The 21,343-nt window shown below is 38.7% G+C and overlaps 2 protein-coding genes across 3 annotated transcripts in view; both read right to left on the bottom strand.

The window, feature by feature from the left end:
- The window catches only part of LOC114550978 (inactive dipeptidyl peptidase 10), a 53,627-nt gene that overhangs the window by 29,629 nt on the left and 2,655 nt on the right, over nucleotides 1-21,343 (bottom strand). The window contains exons 1-3 of one of the 2 annotated variants that reach the window (XM_028572032.1): nucleotides 4,777-4,855; nucleotides 606-720; nucleotides 409-504 (exon numbers count right to left, since the gene is read on the bottom strand). In XM_028572032.1, the coding sequence (XP_028427833.1) occupies nucleotides 409-504; nucleotides 606-720; nucleotides 4,777-4,833 (268 nt within the window). In that variant the 5' untranslated portion in view covers nucleotides 4,834-4,855. Of the gene's footprint in view, nucleotides 1-408; nucleotides 505-605; nucleotides 721-4,776; nucleotides 4,856-21,343 lie in introns of those variants that run through there. The other variant, XM_028572031.1, reaches the window with a different exon arrangement.
- Nucleotides 16,580-18,918, bottom strand: LOC114550993 (trichohyalin-like). The gene has a single exon (XM_028572060.1). The coding sequence runs from the start codon at nucleotides 18,812-18,814 to the stop codon at nucleotides 17,189-17,191; it is 1,626 nt and encodes a 541-aa protein (XP_028427861.1). The 5' UTR covers nucleotides 18,815-18,918; the 3' UTR covers nucleotides 16,580-17,188.

The following is a 21,343-nucleotide window of genomic DNA, read 5'->3' as shown; positions in this document are numbered from 1 at the left end:
CAGATGTCACCGGAGGTTCGGCCTGATGTCCGTCCCCTTCCTCTGTCTCTGTGTTGGGGTTCTAACCTCCGGTGGATTTTTGAGGACTCTGGTTAACTGCTCCTCAGATCTCTGCAGGGTAAATCCAGACAGCTAGCTAGACTATCTGTCCAACCTGAGTTTTCTGTTGCACGACTAAAACTACTTTTGAACGTACACATGTTCCACCAAAACAAGTTCCTTCCCGAGACTGTTTTGCAGAGGAAGGTCTGGCAATGTCAGGGATGTGAGACAAAGGAACCCAAAAGCACAACTCATTGGGCAAAAAGAAGCAAAATGTCTTTTACTTACTACTAAGCATTAACAGGGTCAAAAATTCGGTACAGATCAACAAACAAGACGCTGGAAAGCTATCTTTGCAGTACTCACCGCTGACCCACGTGGCCTCTGGGTCGTGGACGCTGAACTCCGGTTTGTACAGATCGGCCACAGTCAGCCTGGACTGGCTGCTGCCGGGGAGCTCCGCTGGGAGGAAACACAGCCAAATCCAGTCTATTCTAACAGCTCTGTCACCAAATAACAAACTGAAGAGTGGATAGCAGTACATTAGCATACGCCTGACATACCAGGCGTGAGGACGACCACAGACATGGTGATGAGCGAGCAGACCGCCACGATCACCAGCAGGGAGATGGCGATGCCCTTCCAGTTCCTCTGCGGGGGGCTGACGTCCACAAACTCCTGCAAGCACATTCCCAAACACAAACACGTTAGCATTGCTGCATCCCACCACTTAGATACGTGGCTACAACTACAAACTTATACAAGTATGTGGACATACACATACATTATACTCACATGGTGACAGCTGTCAATTTAAAACCATGGGCATTAATCGTCTATGCTATGACAACTTCCAGTCTTCTGGTTTTAGGCTTTTCACCAGATGTGCTAATTAGCTAATGTTAGCACGCTAACACGCTAAAGCCCCAATCAGACAGAGTGCATGGTGACTCTGTGTTGTTTCTAATTTTTTATTAAATAACAAAAAAAACTAGTATTTTCCTGAATTTGTAAAAGGGAGTATACAAAGTAAGGGTTAATGCTTCTATTTTTGTTTCTACTGTCATAATAAACAGAACAATACGAGGCGAGATTTCATGTTTCTTATGGAATATAAGATACAAAACATGATGTTTCAAGCAGACTTCTTAGTCTAGTATCAACCTACAGATGAAATGATGTCTTATAACTGGACAGTGAAAGGAGACAGACTCTTATGCAGCTTACACTCACTCTGTCTAGACAGAGCGGCGATTATCTACCAAAAAGAGCCATCAGAGTATAGAGCTTTTTATGCACAAAAAAAGAGAACACTTGGGTTTGACATGAAAAATATAATCCTAGCTTTTGATTTCACACTTTCAGCCTTTCAGATGAAGCTCTTAAAGACTCTGGAACGTCCAAAACTGTAACTTTTTACGTGATGACTTCTCTGACCCGGCTGTTGGGTAGCTACCGGGTTACATCACTTCTCTGGACTCATCGTTTCACTCGGCTAGGATGATGAAAGTTACCTGCAGACTTTAAAAAGAGAAAATGATGCAACAAGGGCTTTCAGTTCAACCCCGGATTTGGCAAGACATGGGGACTGGATGAGATTTCCAGCAGGGACACTGCAGAGAACTGTAATAGGTAGCTGTCACATGGTGTTAAGTTCACCATTCTTCAGAGCTTGAGAAAAAGACCGAGTGATACATCAAAGAAGACAGTGCGAAGCCTCTTCCACTCAGGTGTCAGACTTAATGTTGACTTTTGCAGCAGCAATACTTGTTTCCTTTGTAAAACTGTAGAGACATGTAGAGACGTACAAGAAACACATGTTGCTCTCAAGGTACATGATTTGTTATGGCGGGAAAAGTTTCGAGAAGAGACAGAAACATCTTGACTCTTGCAAACGTCCTGCGTTTTCACAAAGTCTTGACGATCAGAAAATAGCTGCAATTTAATGGAACCTATATTCTTCTTGCTGAGAGTTAGATGAGAAGCTCGATACCACTCACATTATATGAAGCTACATCCAGCAGCTATAAATACAAAGACTGGAAACAGGGGGAATCCGCTAGCCTGGCCCTGATACAAGATGTATCTCCTTTGTTTAATCTGGGCAAAAGACTTAATATATGATACAATACAATGTATGCCAGTAATGAATGTTGGAGAACTTTGACATCATATGTATGTAGATTCGCTACGCAGTACTACTACTCCTATATAGTGCTGACTTCTGACTTGGGTGCTGACAACTGAAAGATTATAATCATCAAGTTAAGAGACACAAATGTGTCCAGAACAATCTGTATCACATGTACTGTTGGGTGAGGATAAAACTAAGATTCTCTCTCTCTCTCTCTCTCTCTCTCTCTCTCTCTCTCTCTCTCACACACACACACACACACACAGAATGCAGAGAATTAGCTGCAAGATGTTGAACTAATACTCAGAGAGCAGTCGATGGCTCAGTGGTGTGCAAAGAATGCTCTACCCACTACTAACTCTGTGTGTGTGTGTGTGTGTGTGTGTGTGTGTGTGTGTGTGTGTGTGTGTGTGTGTGTGTGTGTGTGTGTGTGTGTGTGTGTGTGTGTGTGCGAGCTTTAGCTGACACAGTTCACTGCAACCACCGTCTGTTGATCAGACTCACTTCAGTGGAAAGTAAAACAAGCGAGGCTATGGAGTGTTTGTGTCGGTTTTTGTGTTTGTGTTTACGTACGTGTGTGTGTGTGTGTGTGTGTGTGTGTGTTGAGTTAAAGGATAAAGACATAGAAATGGAACGACCTAGAGAAGAGAAGATTTCAAAGAAATCCAGACAGGTTTTTACTTGAACAAACACATAAATAAAGGTATATGTAGGACTAAAAATGACATTGACAAGCTATTTCAACTTGGCTGTTAAAGATCTTAGACACAAAGGATGGAAGACTTTCTATTATATGGCATAAAACATTTTTTAGACCTGCTAATACAAACCTAACCCTGGTTTAAGAAAAACTCAAAATCACATTTTAACCAGTTTTACTGAATAAAATCTCTGGCTTTAAGAAACGGGATAAAAGAAAGTCCAATGGAACACAACAAGCAATGGATCCAAAAAGAGCAATAACATTGAATTAACACCTTATAAGCACAATTTGGACAAACCAATAAAGAGAAAGAAACGGACTATAAATCTTAAACTAAATGCAAACATTGAAACTGGTGAACACTTCCAGGTATAAAGACAGAGAATGCAAGTTTATTTGTATCAAAATAAAACTAAAATACTAAGAGTTTGACTACTCTCTGAACTGGGGAAGACTTGTTTTTCAGTATTTGGGACCATTTATTAATATCTTGCACTGCACTATAACTTTTGTTATCCTGTTTTATTCAATTTGAGCATCAATGTATCTACTATTTTATTTTACTCTATTTCCTTTACATTGCCTTGTTTCTCTACTATTATGTCTTAATGCCATTTTGTATCTTAAGTAACACAATTGCCTTGTTGCCTTATGAAAAAACTTTCCAGATTGTGTAAATTGTGCCTTGTTATTATCGTATATGCAGAGATCCTGAAGACAAATTCACATAATTTCAAAAATATTAACAAAAAAAGACATGACTAGGATTCTCACCATCAACGATTTAATTGTCAAACTATATCAAAGTTTTGTTCCATATATTCTCTGCAGCTGATTTTTATTTTTTATTTTCATTGCTGTATACAGTTAGCTATATTCAACCAGTTATATGTTTTATGTACTATTGTGTATTTATAGTGTTTATAGTGCATATGTGTAAACTATATCTGAATTTTTATAGTGTACTATAACATTGTACAAGTACAAGTAGTTCTTCCTCTGCATAGATAATGACTCTATCTGAGTCTCACATCACACCTGCTCAAACACCAAAATCACCAACAACAGCTGACTTCCTGAAGACAGAAATCACAACTTTTGCGCAGACAATTGGGAACTACTGAAACTGAACTACTGCCCGAGAACAGGACAGTTTAGATAATAAAACTCACTCAGTTTACAGCAAAGATTTACTATCCAATGTGGGGGGGAAATGGAGTTATATAGCCTTCACTTCCACAGACTGTCTCAATCTCAATATTGTTGGACCATTATCTACATTTACATGTGCAATATCTGTTATTTATTCACTGCTGCTACTTATATTCACACTGTACTATATTAATGTTTATACAGCACTACAATAACATTTTTACAATCCATTGTTTAGCAACATAATTTTTTTAACCTAATCTTACTTTACTTCTACCTAACTTTTTTATTTCTTGCACTGTAGCTTTGCTACTTTTATACACTTATTGACTAGCTATTTTCTTACTCTTACTTTTACCTTCAATTTGACTGTGAGCAACTGCAATTTAACAATTGTGATTTCTGTAACTCTCATATACAGTCCGTGCATTAATTGCATTCATCGAGCAGGAACAAATCTACAGTTACAACCTTTAAATCAATGTTGGCATGCAACATAAGGACACACAAGTCAGAGAACATCATCAATGGCCTTGCTGTAGCCTACTTTAGTGCATTTTGTGTTTCAATCATCTCCCCTACATATATTTGAATCCTGTTCTAAGCGACCATCAGCGTGTCCAGTAAGCATAGTTTCCCCGTGATGTCCTTGCAAAATGTTTCAGAGGAAGAACACAGAGCAGATTTATCCCATCACAGCTGAATGAATAGAAATAACTGTTTCTCTCCGTTTGTTATTGAGTACCTCATCCTGCTGCGCCTCTTTCGGTTTCTTCTTGGTCGGATCTTTGGACGCTGTCATTGTCAACCTGAATCTGCGGCTCTCCCGGTAATAACATCCGAACCTGTCGGCGCGGCAATTTAGCAGCAGGAGCGGCAGGCTGGACGGAATCACGACAAGGACCACTTCCGGTGTGACTTTCAAAATAATCAAAGTGTTTGTCTTGCTTGTAAAACAACCACACGACTGTTTTCTAGGTTTTGAAACCAATAGCTGCGGGAGGGTGGGGGAGGGAGGGGGTTGTGAAAAGGAAATAGAGATATCACCTCTTACGTAACTTAAGTTTGGTGTCTTTGTTGAAGAATGTAGATTTTATTCTCAACAGGGTGGTGTTACTAGGAAAACATTTTATACATACATGTATATATTTTAAGACTAAACCCTCACTGAACCATTGGAAGGGTTTAGACAAAAAAGCCCTTAAAATGATTTCGTAACTTGAGACACTTAAGTTAATTTGAGATAGCCCCCTTTATTTATTTTTTTCTTGTCTTTTTTATTTACTTTGAATTGTCAGGTATAAGCTCCTGGGTTTTCGTTTATATACTCGACCCGAGGCCAAAGCTCTATTTTTGAAGTGAATTTGTCAATGTGCCTTGTTTGTTTGTATATCTATATTCCTAATAAATGAAAATGTTTCATAGGTCTACTGTATATTGTTGTTTCTTAGGAGAACAGTACCAGATCTATTTTAGATTCACTCCATAGTAAGTAAGATTAAATGGTTTATATGGTGTTTTTAAAGGCTTTTATTTGTTTAATAAAAATAAAATAAATAATAATCGTACATCCGGTGTCATCATATATACATATATACATATATATATATATATATTTCTGGCTAACTTCGAGAAATCCAACGTCTACTTTTTTAGTTTTTGCAGAACAAATTGGACTTTCTTTCTTTCCTATGTTTCTTGCTGGCTTGTTCGCTGTCCATGGTGCTGAAAGTCTGGTTCTGTCATACAGTCTATGGGTTCTGTGCTGACTCTAGCGCTGTCCGCGGTTCTGGAAATCAAATCCGTCATTTAACATTTAACAGAGGAAGAAACTGTGGTGGCTGAAGTACTCAGATCTTTTACTTATTAATTAAAAGAAGCAATAACACAGAAATACTCTAAAACAAATACAAGTATTTAACATTTTACTTCAGTTAAAGTACAAAAGGGTTAGCATCAAAATATACCCAAAGTACCCAAAGTAAAAGAATAGCTAATTTCTGAATCATATATACCATATCATTGGTTTATAACTATTGATGCAATAAGTGTTATGGTGGGACTAATTTCAATGTGGAGCTTTGGGGATCAATAAAGTCTTGTCATAACCAATAAGTATACTTCATAATTGATTAGTTTATTATATTTTGTATTATTAATTGGAATATACAAAGTAACTAGTAAGTTAAGCTTTTGTAATGTAAATTATAATATTCCCCTCTAAATTGTAGCAGAAAATGGAAAGTACAAGTACCTCAAAATAGTACTACAGTATTTGAGTAAATGTATTTAGCCTTTTTCTACCACTGGTAAGAAAGAGAAACTATAAAAGAAAACAGTCCTACACATATATTCAGGTATGAGTTTGCTATACTTTCACATCATGAGTCCCTAACTAATTAAAGCTGCAACAGGAAAGTCATTCAATTTATTACTCATTACTCATTATTTTAGTCATTTATTCAACAAAAAAAATCATGTCTCCGGTTTCATTTATCTGTCTTACTGACAAATTGTGCTGCACGTGACTTAATTAAATTAAAAAGTATTAAATCATCCCACACAAACTATATATATATACATATACATATTTATTTATTTATTTTCTGTGGATCAGTATTTGTATAGCAGTGTACTATCCCCATAGGGACTTACAATGTGCCTGTGTCTTGCACTTTATGGTATTTTTACCCCTGATGATGTCACTTTAGTACTCCTACAGTATCACTTCAGGGACTGAGAGCTCTTCTGTGATATCTAGTATTAGAATATCCCCTCTGAAATAAATGATGGGATTATATAGCTGTGCGTGTCATCTGAGAATGAACCGGGCCAAGGCTTCATTTGAAATCCCTTCAGAGGGAAATGAAGCGAGACAATCAAGCAGATCAGTAACCAGCTGGCCCTTCCTGCTGCCAAGTGACTGAATGCAAACTGATAGGTGTCACGTAGACAGCCCCGAAGACACAAACCCCACAGCCACCACACACATACTGAGCCCACCATTCAAAAATAAGGACAATAACAGGAGGTGGAGGAAAAACACAGATGAATATTGGAAGAGGAGTGGACGACAAAAGACAAACCAGCCTGCCTATATTACTCTCCTTGTGTGTGCGTCTTCTTGTATGTCTGTCCTCCTTAGGACCAAACGCTCCCACAAGGACACGTTCGTCATAAGCCCCGCCCCCATTAGTTACTGTTGTGAAGTCTGTCAATCGTTCCACTGTAGAACTCTACATTAATGCTTACAGTGTAGCTAATGTAGCTTACGCTATCACTTAAAATGCATAGTCATTTTTTAAACTTCTTGGCTTTTAAACAGTGGTAGACAAAAGTAGGCTCTTCATTTCTAGCCCGCAACTATCGCTTTTAGCAGATTTTAGCAGCTGTAGCTAGGCAGCTAATTAAGCTAACTTGTTCAACTCTGAGTTGGCCGAAGACACAATTGCTAACTAAAAGTACTACAGTGTCTGCAAGTCTTGCATTCAAAATATCACTTAAAGGTCCCATGGCATGAAAATTTCATTTTATGAGTTTTTTTTTTAACATTAATATGAGTTCCCCCAGCCTGCCTATGGTCCCCCAGTGGCTAGAAATGGTGATAGGTGTAAACCGAGCCCTGGGTATCCTGCTCTGCCTTTGAGAAAATTAAAGCTCAGATGGACCAATCAGGAATCTTCTCCTTATGAGGTCATAAGGAGCAAAGAGACTTCAGATACAGTATTAGGGGACCACTAAGGTCTATATAAAAGAGACTTCAGATACACTATTAGGGGACCACTAAGGTCTATATAAAAGAGACTTCAGATACAGTATTAGGGGACCACTAAGGTCTATATAAAAGAGACTTCAGATACAGTATTAGGGGACCACTAAGGTCTATATAAAAGAGACTTCAGATACAGTATTAGGGGACCACTAAGGTCTATATAAAAGAGACTTCAGATACAGTATTAGGGGACCACTAAGGCCTATATAAAAGAGACTTCAGATACAGTATTAGGGGACCACTAAGGTCTATATAAAAGAGACTTCAGATACAGTATTAGGGGACCACTAAGGCCTATATAAAAGAGACTTCAGATACAGTATTAGGGGACCACTAAGGTCTATATAAAAGAGACTTCAGATACAGTATTAGGGGACCACTAAGGTCTATATAAAAGAGACTTCAGATACAGTATTAGGGGACCATTAAGGTCTATATAAAAGAGACTTCAGATACAGTATTAGGGGACCACTAAGGTCTATATAAAAGAGACTTCAGATACAGTATTAGGGGACCACTAAGGTCTATATAAAAGACTTCAGATACAGTATTAGGGGACCACTAAGGTCTATATAAAAGAGACTTCAGATACAGTATTAGGGGACCACTAAGGCCTATATAAAAGAGACTTCAGATACAGTATTAGGGGACCACTAAGGTCTATATAAAAGAGACTTCAGATACAGTATTAGGGGACCACTAAGGCCTATATAAAAGAGACTTCAGATACAGTATTAGGGGACCACTAAGGTCTATATAAAAGAGACTTCAGATACAGTATTAGGGGACCACTAAGGTCTATATAAAAGAGACTTCAGATACAGTATTAGGGGACCATTAAGGTCTATATAAAAGAGACTTCAGATACAGTATTAGGGGACCACTAAGGTCTATATAAAAGAGACTTCAGATACAGTATTAGGGGACCACTAAGGTCTATATAAAAGAGACTTCAGATACAGTATTAGGGGACCATTAAGGTCTATATAAAAGAGACTTCAGATACAGTATTAGGGGACCACTAAGGCCTATATAAAAGCATCCAAAGAGCACCATGTCATGGGACCTTAAAAGCTATAGTGCGTAGTTTCTGTCTCAGTTTCTGTGATCGAGCACACCTAATGCATCTTCAATTTGAAAATTGAGATCTTCAGTTTGAAGGGGTTAAGGAGGGATAGTTGTAAGTAAAAAATCACGAGACGTGCAGTAACACAAGTGTGTGTGCTTAATGGAAACCGAATGAGCAGTGTTTAGCTCAACTGAAGACTGGAGGAAAGGCTCGAGGTCAACGAGCAGGGAGCGATGGAAGAAAATGGCGACCGATTGAAAATCTCAAGGAAAGCAGAGGGGAAGAAATAAAGAGTATATGCAAGGATGGATGGAGAGAGGCTGAAAATTATGAAAACTGTGGAGGAGGGGAATAGAAGAATTGTGGTAGTAGTGGACAAGAAATGATAGAAAAGATCCCCAAAGCTTGTGTTGGACTCTTTTTCCTTCTTCATTAAATATTTAACAAGTGGAATCAGAGACCACATGGAAATGTGGTCTCTGATCTCTCTCTCTCTCTCTCTCTCTCTCTCTCTCTGACCTCGGCTGGTGTTTGGAAAGTTCACTAACGTCCCTGAGGCTGTAATCTTCAGACCACAACCTAGCCTGTGCATTTGTACATGCATGACTTGTTCTAGCATTTATGCATGTTGCATATATCTGTGCACCAGCCTTCATGCATTCGTCTGTGATTTGTAACAATCACATGGACACTGCAGAACCAAATTATGTGTTTTATTGCCACTGTGATTTGATTTATTGGGATAGAGTATTACCATATTAAACCGTTTTATCATCATGTTTATGTGTTTGGTGCTATTACAGTTTTCTTTTATGATTGTGTTTTAGCCTACTTGTAAAATATTACAAGTAGGGCCTCTAAAAATCTGGAGGATGTTTTCTGTCCTCGGCTGTGTCAAGGCACTCTAACACAAATTTAACCAAACCTTTTTACCATTGGAATCAACATCCAGATGCATCATCTTCCAGGTTTTTTTTTGCAAACGATGTGCAAGAGGCAGCAAGCAGGCAAGAACATGTGTCAAAACGTTTGAGATTCCTCTTCCTCCTCCTCCTCAGATCTCCAAACCCCTTGGGTTTAACTTGTGCTGCCTAATCAGGGGCTGATTCCCACCTGGGACGCCAGGTGAATGTAATTAACCTGCTTCCTGGATGGAAGCCTGCAGGGCTCTGAGCTTGGAACCACTGAGGTCTGGTTGAGAAGAGTGTTTTTAGATAAGGAAGACTCCTAAGTGGGTAATTGACCCAAAAGGATCTGAGGCCAAGTCCTGTTAAGAGCAGGTTAAAGTCCAGAAATACTGAGGAAAAGGGCTTCACTGCATCCTCACTTAATTACATAGGCTTATGTAACTTTAGTTGGATGTGATTGTCTTTTCCTACAGTAACTTCTTTAGATTACTCCCTCCTTTCTTACCATGACTCCAGGTGCACGTTCAATCTCAAAATGGTTTGCACCGTTTTGCTACGTTTTCCTGGTGCAACTGTTTGCAACGGCTTTGAGGTATGTTTTCTCTTGTTTGATGGCTGTGTCACAGGTGATACCCAATCAGCAGAGACGTGTGGTAATAAAAAAAAAAAAAAGGCAGAACAACGCACCTTGGTTTCAGTTAAAAAAAAACGTGTTGCTTCGTTTTGTGGGGGCTGAACGTGGCCCTGATTTCAAACCAATGCTTCAGTCTAGAACTACTACTAGTGCTACACTGCATCGTCACTTAATTACATAGGCGTATGTAACGTACCTTTAGTTGGATGTGATTGTCTTGTCCTACAGTAACTTCTTTAGATATACTCCATCATGTCTTACCATGACTCCAGATTTCAAGCCAATGCATCATTTATGCAGTGTTGGCAGAATGGGAAGAACAGGAAAACCACCTGTTAGTCTGGCTTAGGAGTGTTTAGGCATTATTCCAAAGTGGTTATCAGTGCTAAGCTAGCCCTAAGCTGTTTTTGCGGTTTTACATATTTGGAGCGGTTTAACAAGATGCTGTTCTCCATCATTTCACAAACCCTGGATACCATTTCTTTCTGGATATGTGATGTTGCTGGCCATCTATGTTGAGGTTAAAGTGTTATTCGGTGTCCCTGTCATTATATCATTGCTTCTGTGCGGCAAGAAAATGTAGCATGAACATGAATAACAAGTACAGTATATTAAAGTCATTTTTAGCAAAATGCAACCATCCTAGCAGCTTTAATTACACTGACATTTGACTGCAATACTAGTGGGAAAATTTGTGTGCATTAAAAAATTAAATACATTTTTTTTCAAACAATCGAGACAAAGTGAAGAATGATTAGCCTTCTGGTTGCATTCCTGTATTTCAGATTATTCTAAATCAACAGGTCCTTCATGTTGGCACTTAGTGACAAAAAGAGTAGAAAAGCTTGTCACAAAGAGCCAAGAAAAATGCACGATTTCAATGTCTTACCAGTCAAAAAGAAAAGAAATTTACTCCAGGACCAACCTGGAAATAATCATAATAAAAGAAACAAAATGCTTTACTCTCCTCTTGATTACTAATTAATATTCCAATGTGTTTTTCAACAGAAGGGGCCTCAAACACTGAACTGTAGAAATGCTTTAAATAACCTCAAGGCCTAAATGTCCATTTATAGAAATGCAAAACAGCACAGACACAATAAGCTGTGTGGGAGTGTAGTGCAGCTGGCAGATGAAAGCATGTACCTGCAACACATGCTAGTCATCTCCATGATAATACACCGATATTCTCATCGAATCAAATGCTTTCTAGACCATGAATAAATAACCAGAAATTTGAAAACGCTTCCACAGCTAAAAGATAAACTGAAAGCTGGTATGTTAAGCCAGGACACAACAACCAAAACAGTCAGTGGACTGAAGAGTGGAAGATCCTCTACCTTGACCCAAAAAAAAAGTAACTGACTGACCCATTAACCAGCCTGAGGCTGTGCTGGGGCTTCAGGCAGCCGAGCAGCATGAGAGAGACTGTCAAAAAACAAACTGCAGGGTTGTAAATTTTGCCAACGGGATTTTATTTCCATGTGACGTCTCGGCTTGGAGAGACTCCTGAGTCGTATTAGTTTCATAAGAGTGGGACTGTTGCAGATGTCTTCGTTAGACCCAAAGACCTCCAGGGTCAAACCACAAACCTTGCATAAGTGTCAGAAAGACAGATGGGCCCGAAACCTACAAACTGTAGAGCTGAAATGATTAGTCAGTGAACCAATAACAAAAAGGAAAAAATACCAAACATTGCACAGCTTTCTAATTGTGATGATTTGCTGCTTTTCTTTGTCTTTTGTGATAGCAAACCGAGTTCTTAAGGTTTTAAAGCGTTAGGTCGGACAAAACAATTTGAAGATGTCACTTTGAGTTTTAGACAATTGTGGTGGTGACTTCTCGCTATTTTCTGACATTTTATAGCCAAAACAGTTCATCTATTAAACAAGAAAATAACTAGAAGCTAAAAGATAATACAAATAAATTGCAGCCTAACCAGAATGACACAATCATCTCTTATTTCATTCAGGTTAGGTTTTCTTTGCTTCATTATGAGCTTAGGAACTCTATAATATTCCTAATAAAGTATCTTTGTTTGCGGAAAATCAAAAGCTGGTTGAGGCGAGACTGTCCTGTCTTTCCATTGGCTAAACTGGGCACCGTGCAACCTCTGCATCCTGTGTTCAAATGTCACAGAAGCACACTCTACAGCCCACTCTACACTCAACAGCAGTGTGACACACTTTAAATCCCAGAGGATGTGTTTCTGTTTCTCAGAGCCCCCGCTCTCCCAGGAGGCAGCAGACACTCCTGGGGCTTGACAATACAACACAGACGTCACTCTCATCCATTGATTCTCCAGCTATGAAGGAAACTTTAGCATGTTTTTGTTTAAAATATTCCACCCCCTACTGAAGGCCCGCATGTCAAACACTCACTCAACACCTTCCATAACACTGTAACATCATCATGGTTTCTATAAATAAGAGCATGTTGACACCTCACCTCCGGGTACCTGAGCTCTGGGTCCATCACTTTGACATCTCTCCAGTCCAAACTCAGGCAGCAGCAAGACGCTCAACCTCAAAAGTGTGCAATGTTGTCCAAAAACAATAAAATAAATGCATTCCTCCTGCAAAACTACAAGTAAAAGATAGCCTCCTCTCCTGCTCTTGATGCAAGCGTGTCTTTCTGTCTGGCTTTTTCTCATCAGAGTAAACAGACGTGTGACACACATACACATGCACACACTCACAAGAACCCCTCTGTTCTGATTTTGCTACTTAAGAAATGGTGTCATTCATACGTAAAAATCAGTCAACCTAGTTTCACTTGCTGTCGTTAGTCTGATAATCTAATTGTCTAAAGTGGTGAGAGTGATGCTCATTCACCCGTTTTCTGTGTTAAAAGCAAATCAGACTGAAGTGGGTTTAAGAGAAGCAGCATGAAATTATGTTTTTTTTCTATTATAGGTGTTTTAATGCCTTTGTCTGCTAAGAAAAACAATACTATAATCACTTCTTTGTTGTTTGGATTAGGTCTCCACACCTCAAAACACTTTTTTTAAATAAGGTTAGGGTTAAGGTTGACTGCAATTGATTCACTATAAATGTTCAGTCTTCCTGTTGATATTTTAAATTACTGGAATATTTTCTGATATATACTCAACTGCAGTGGCTAGAAGAATCTAACTACACCAAACATGAAGGATTCCAGGAAGAATATATTTCCTTTAAGAGACCAAAACCTACCCATGATACAGCATAAGTCTGCTATTCAAAGATCCTAAATTTGCCTGTAATAAGATGAAAAGCTGCACATTTTCTGACATCTACTGTATAAATCATCAGCGAGCAGCAGGAAGGTTGACCGACAGTAGGAAAAGCCCTGAGGATTCTAACCCGCACAGCAGGAGTTCAAAGTCAACTCCGACAGATTCAAAGTGAGAGGTGCTGCTGCGCCAGAGGAGACACAGTGAACTAAAGCCCATCGGAATAAAGACCCATTTATTGACTCACTTTATGGTGAAGCTGTGAGCAACTTGATGCTAGCTGCAGTTTTAAGTCCTGTGTAACATCTCAGTGAAATCTGTAAAAAAGTCCATTTGAATCTGTCAGAAAGCGAAAGTTTGTTTTTCCTAAAATGTCACACAAAGTGTCATTTAGGCTTAAGGGTGTGTAGGATTTAAAAAAAAATTAAAAATTACTTTTTCACAGTGTGACAGTCTCCACATTCACTCTTCTCTAACCTCGAATATTATCACCTGGAGGGGAGCCATGGATCACAGAGTTCATTACTGATTAAGAGAAACGCTTTTATTAGTCCGAGGCATTAGGAAGCTGCTCAGCCCTTCCTTATCGCTGTTCTTTTTATTCAGCTCCATACTGGACCATCTGTGACCAACTGTGACTGTCCACCAGTAGCAATTAACTAAGCATCTGCTTTTTCTTTATAGCTTTCTCTGTATGTGCCTTTTTACACCTAAACTGACAAAAACATTAGTCACAAGACTTTTTAAAAAAAAAACAGAAACAATTTCATTTGTCTTTGTATATCTGATTGTTTTATGTTTATGTTTTGTTCACTTCGCTCATGTAGGCCTACAGCTGGCTGAAGGCATCATATCATGTTTATTTTAGGTTATACAGACAAAATAAAGCCACCTGCTGTTTTCAGTGATGAACGCTAACTGCCAATGATGCTTTTTAGCTGTTAATTGCTGCAAGGGGGGAAAAAGTCATATTCGGTGTATTTGTAGGGGGAAATGCAATTTTATGAAGTTCACAAAATGTACAGTATGCTGTTGTATTATGTAAAAACTATGCAACTAATGTTTTGTGGTAAATGTTTTTTATTACTTTTTATTTTGTGTTTTGCCACAAGGCCGTTTTGTAAGATGAGGTGTCATTCACACCCAAGTTGTTATGATTTATTGTCTGGAGAATGTCATATGTTTAGGATCATATTCCTTCAATCAAAGACAAGTTTTTCAGTTCAGCTTTTCTTTTTCTTTTGGGAGACAATAAAAGCAACCTTGACCTTGGATATGATGTATCCTGTCTCCAGGCCTGGTATTTAGCTATTTGCTGGAGTGTAGCAGCTGTAGCTGAATGAAGAGAGATACAGTAGTTACCTCTGGGCTGCTGCCTTCATGGCACTGACCTTGGTTTGGGAAATTGTATTTCAGCGCAGTCTAACCTGAGATGATTCCTCATCATGAGCCACACTGTGATTCACTGACCCAAAAATAAAAACACATCAAAGTAAACGCCAGCATGTGCAGCAAGAACAAGATTGTTTCAAATACATGAAAAAAAGCATCTGCTGCATGTGTTTCTCCACGCAGGTTACTGTGATGGATAAAGGTGGATAGCATGCTGTCGGTCTATAATTAAAAGCTTTATCTTTTGGTTGTAAGTGCATGGTTGCCTCATTTCAGTGGTGGAAGTTAACTAAGTACATTAACCCTCTGAGGTCTAAGGGCATTTTTAGATATCTTCTTGAATTCTCATTTTAAGGGTATATGCCTATAACCTTATCCCCATGTGTTTCATATCAAAATGTTCAGAACAAACTCAGCTTTCTGTATAGTGACGTTCCAGAGCAATGTATAAAGAGATCATTTGGCCCTAAACTGAAAATATTTCTTTACAATTCTCTTGTCAATCGTTTTGGTGCTTGAAATGAGTTTACAAAAGTCTTGGGTTCACAAAAGTAGCGTAATGTATGAATATAATAGTAAATAAATGTCTAAAATGAAATTTTGTAGGAGTGTTGTCAAACATTGCTTGGACTCACCGGTGCGTCTTTTGTCCTCAGGGGGTTAACTCAAGTACTTACTGTACTCAAGTACAATTTTAAGGTACTCATACTGTAACTGAGTATTTCTATTTTCTGCCACTTATACTTTATACTCCGCGATATTTCTGAGGGGAATCTTGTATATTCTACTCCACTACATGTATTTGACTGCTGCAGGTGAAGTTACTTTTCATATTTGGATTAGTAATTAGTGTATTATAGTTTAAGCGACCTGGTAGTAGATAAAACATTCGCCCCAACAGCTGCAACATTAAAGTGATGTTTTTCACATCGATATTTATAATCCTTTTATATAATCATTCTACGTGGGCAATTCTGCATAATAAGTATTTTTACTTTTAATACTTGACTCTAATACTTTTTACTTTTAAATGCATGACTTTAACTCGTACCAGAGTATTTCTGGAGACCAGCCTTGTGTAACACTGCTCTCTAGTGACCAAATGTAGACTTGCATTCATTCATATACTACTGTATGCTACTGGTTTTACATAAATGCAGTCACTTTGTCCATCAGGGGACACACACAATATCAACTCAAATGATAAGAGCCAGGTAGATAGATTATACAAGTTATCTATTTGGCAGAATATGATCTGAATTGTATTATGTTTTTAAATAAATTCATGTTTTAATATAATAAAAAAGGTAATTAGACATTTATTGATTACGTTTTTTTCATGTTAAAAGAGTAACCAGTCAATATTGTTCATTTCAATGGAGGATATTTGCCTTTTTCCTGTGAAAATACAGAATTTCTGTCCTCTAGACCAAATTGTTAGTAAAACAATCCCTGATGTTGCCTTGTAATGTACATCTCAGACTGACAAGCCCTCCCACCCACACACCCCGACATATAAATACAGAAACTGTCAGCAGTGTATAGAGTACAGACTGGGTGTAACATGTTCTCCCCCTTTGTGTTTGAGTGCCCTGATCGCCATAGAAACAACAGCCACATACATGTGAGCCTCAGTAAATCTAACTGTAGCCCTAGTTCAGTTAACAAATGTTATTTTGAGGTGGTAACATGACTTAAACACTCAAACGATTGTGTATGAAATGCAAGTCCAGACAATATTATTATTTTGTTTATGATTTTTTTTTTATGCATTATTATTATTGCTAATCTAAAGTGTGGGAGTAAACCGGAGCACCCAGAGTAGACCCATACGTAAAGATCAGAATATGCATTGTTATTATATTCTAATTGCTAATCTAAAGTGTGGGAGTAAACCGGAGCAACCGGATTAGACCCATACGTAAAGGTCAGAATATGCATTGTTATTATATTCTAATTGCTAATCTAAAGTGTGGGAGTAAACCGGAGCAACCGGAGTAAACCCTTACACAAAGGTGAGAACCTGGCTGGGAGACATCAGTGCTCACCGCTGAGCCTCCATGGGAAACAGGGGAAGAATAGAAAGAGGTTTAAATGGAGAATAAAAGAGGGAAAGGGAATGTCGGAGGGTAAAGTAGTGACGTAAGGAGGCGGGACAGGCTGGTAAATTAAGGACGCCGGTGCAGGTAATTTCTTTTGGACTGCTTGACAGCATTTGGGATGGGAGGGAGCTTGGAGAAGGCCGGTGCAGGGGAGCGGTAGATCTGTCGCAGGTCAAACAACCTGGTCTCTTCATATGCGAGCTCCAGTTTATTGTAATCATGCTGCTGTTTAATATGCTGAGGTTTAGCACTGGAACGTTTGGGCAATGGCTGGTTGGTGTTTGCAACGAGGCAATTGGACCCATCCACACTCAAAGGGGAAGCGAAGCCTCGTCTGCTTGAAGCCAAGGTGTTCTGAGCTGCATTGGTAATGGGAGGCAGACGGAGGGCCGTCCCCAGGGGGACCTTTTTGGATTTGTTATTGCTCAATTGCAGCTTCCGACATTCCTCAAACAAAGGGAGGTTCTCTGCAGCGTGGAGGAGTTCATTCTCAACATATCGCCGGTGTTGTTTGTCCTTCACAGCAAACTGTTCTGCATTCTTCGCCGCAGCACGTTTCTCCCTTTTGAGTTCCTCGAGGAGGGCGCGTTTTTCAGTTGCCAAGGCGACGTTGAAGTTATGTAATTTAATTTTGTCTTCTCTGATCTTCTTGACCTTCGCTTTTTCTTTGGCTAGGAACAACCGGTCAACCTCGACCTGAGCCTGAATCCAGTCCACGTTGCTCTGACGCTCTGCCTTTTCTTTTTGTTCTTTCTCCCGTATCGTATTCTGTCTGTGGGCAGCGATAGACTGAAACATTGCAGCCTTCTTCTCCTCTTCCTCCTTCTGCTGCTTTGCCAGATCAGCCTCTCTATCTGCCAAATGTTTGGCAAGCATCTTCTCCTCCGTCAGAGCCACGGTGGCAGCCTTCTCCTCCTGCAAGGCCATCAGGTTCTCACGAACAATCTGTTTAGGTGTCTGGGAATCCGTGAAATTGTGTACCCCTTTAGTTTGTCTTTGCAATAGCATTCTTTCCATTTCAAGCTGATCCTGTTTGGCTTTTTGCTCCTCTGACCAAAGTCTTTGCGCCTCTCTCTTCATGTTGAGGTTTCTTATGGCCATATCGTCCAGCTGGTTTTGTAAATTATCTTTTTTCAACTCAGCTTTTTTGTCCGCCTCCTGTCTTAGCTCCTGCGCATGCTGTTCGTCAAGGCTACGGAGGAATTCTGCATATTTCTCTTCCTGCAGTCTCTCTTCTTCTTTCAGCTGTTCCCTTTTTTTCATTTGCTGTTTCAGATTTTCTGCCGTGGTGTGATTTTGAAGCTTCTTCCGAAGGCTTTTCTCCTGCTCCAGTCTCAGAGCTTCTTCCTGTTTAGACTGCATCATCTCCTCGTACTTCCTGTCTTCATCTTTAGCCATCTTTTCTTTTCTTCTCTTCAATTCAATCAGTAGCTTATTCTCATTATCCAGACATTTCCTAAAGACTACGCTGTTGAATCTTCCGCCTCTGGCACGCTGGTCAGCTTTGTTTGCCTCCTGCATGTTTTGCCAGGCCAAGAGGATTTTGTTTTCTTCACTAACGTTAGATGTCGGAGTACGCGTCCCTACCTCTGCCTGCCTGTTGTACACCTCGGCTTCTTTGGGCTGATTGAATACAGACGGTAGTCTGACCCATTGGGCTTTAGACAACACGGTCACTCTTGCTGTAGCCATTTCTAAGTATCCTACCTGTGTCCACGACGTGCGTTATGTCTGACTGTAACGGTGGCTGTAAATGGAATTTGTGGAGCTGAGATATGAGTCTGCCTATGTCTGGGATCAGGCAGCTGGTGACATCATCACATTCTGCTGCCCTTTGGCTTTTTTGAGCTCAGATCCTTTTATGACATCATCCCATTCCGTGCATTTGCTGTTGTTGTTTTTTCAATTATAAACTTTATTAACAAAGCTTTTTCTACAAACTGACATCCCAGCTTGAAAAATGTGAAATTCAAATATTTACAAAAAAAAAGTAAAATAAAATGAATACATCCAAAATCTACCTTAACCCTCTGAGGATGGAAGACAATGTTTGACCAAACTCCTAATCAAAAAGCGATATTTCAAAATTTCCTTTCAGACATTTATTTACTATTTTAATCATATATAACCTAAAACTTTGTTAAACTCATTCCAAGCACCGAAAATCTTTTTTACAACGCATCATAAGTCATACACACACACACGTCATAAGTTAAGATTTGTTTTCAAAAGAGATTTGAGGAATTTCAAAATCAATGTTTCAGCTTTAGCGGCAAATTTTCTCTTTACACGTTGCTCTGGGTCTCACTAAACGGAAAGCTGAGTTTGTTCTGAACATTTTGATGTGAAACACATTAGGATCAGTTATATGCAAATACCTTAAAAAGGTGAATTTAAGAAGATATGTGAAAATGCCCTTAGACCTCAGAGTGATTTATAATCTGTATTTGAATGAAAACGATGGCACTCTGATGAGTTTAGCAGTCTGGAGCATAGCAGTAGAATCTCATTCTTTCACTAGGGTCTGACCTCTTGTTGTTGATACATGAGCTTCATGTTTTCACAGTTGTGTTCATGGTTTTTGTGATTTTTTGTGTGACTACAACAGAGAAAAAATTAAATACAGCATTTTTTTCCCCAGATGTTTCACCACAGACACACGGTTCATAATACTGCAGACATATAAATATTGCAATACTTTCATCAGTCCGCCGTTGTTTTACTTCCTTCAGCGATAGATAGTGACTTAACAGACATTTATTTAAAGTTAAAATCTGCGAGATTACAGCTTTAAACTAAATGAATATAAAAACAACCAAACAAAAATAAATACATGTGATTCTAGAGGTTCGTCATGTGATGTTTGGCAATGATATTTCAATGTGTGTCTTTGTAATGAAGTATTCAAACTGAACATTTGGGGAGGTTTAAAAAAGTTTGACTTACTGTAGAATAAAAACACTGAAGATAGAGACTAAAAGATCTACTGCATATACAATGTACAAGGACAGTAATGGATATTGCTAAAAGCTACAGTAAGGTGCAGACTTGTCCTTGAATATTGGACATAATTAACTTTACACATAACGTATGAATAGAACACTAGGTGTAGATACAGAGGGCTATCTCGAGGGTGTGAAGTGCAAAGGAAAACCAGACGGAATTGGAAAGATTAACAGCAGCTGAATCAGAAATGTGATAACTAAATGTGGTAAATATATATATATATATATATATATATATATATATATATATATATATATATATATATATATATATATATATATATATGGTGATATAAAGAAATTTAAATTAGTGCAACCTTAAACATCTACAGCATTCAAATGCCACATACACCATAGAAAACAAAGTGGACCACTTCATTTCTATGACATACACATTAATAATCGAGGAACATTAATCTAAAAACATGAATATAATAGTTACAACACTAACAGGGGATATTTAACTGCAGAATGAGTGGTTTTACTTTTGACGCTTTAAGTAAATATTGTTGATAACACTTGAATGCAGGAGTTTTACTTGTGGAGTATTTTCACAGTGTTGTATTAGTACTTCTATTCAAGTAAATGATGTAATACTTCTTCCAACACGGCCATGCACAGGCAGGAGCTTGGCAGCATGATCTCTCATCTCTCACACACAGCCTGGCGTTCACACGGTAACAGCGTAGGCTGTCCTGCAAATGCAACCAGCTCAGCTCTGCATTTCACTTTTCTAAACAACAAATGTAGTTTTTCACTCATAGAAGCATTCAATATTATGCATCATGATATTGTCTAGGCCTGTTTTACTGAGGGATTGGGAAAGGGGTTAAATGATTAGCAGCTGACGCATATTAACGCTTAAAGGCCAACAAACATGCTAATGAGCTTCTTCACTCCATGTCCATCTCCACGGTAACAGATGGCAGTGACGACAGGGCTAATGTTAATGTTTAGTGATTGGAAACTGAACATGCTGAACAACCCTGTTAGAGTGGCAATCTGTTCAGTTACAGGTTTTTAGGTTGTTGCTTCAAAAGGAATAAAACAACTTAAAGTTCTTGGTTTCAATCTTTTGCATTTTAAGTTTAAAACAGAGCTAAAGATCTGTGAATATCGGCTTAGACTACGACTCCATATGAATGATAACGTTTTCTCCAAGTAAACCTAGAATGTGATGATATGGCAACAGTGTGTTCACATTGTTTCTGCTGCC

This window comes from Perca flavescens, chromosome 24 (assembly GCF_004354835.1).
Source record: "Perca flavescens isolate YP-PL-M2 chromosome 24, PFLA_1.0, whole genome shotgun sequence".
NCBI lineage: Eukaryota > Metazoa > Chordata > Actinopteri > Perciformes > Percidae > Perca > Perca flavescens.
This window is presented reverse-complemented; position numbering and strand designations above follow the sequence as displayed.

Bases quoted from the DNA above. Each gene is read 5' to 3' on its own strand.
- LOC114550993 (XM_028572060.1), bottom strand. From the start codon at position 18,814: ATGGCTACAGCAAGAGTGACCGTGTTGTCTAAAGCCCAATGGGTCAGA.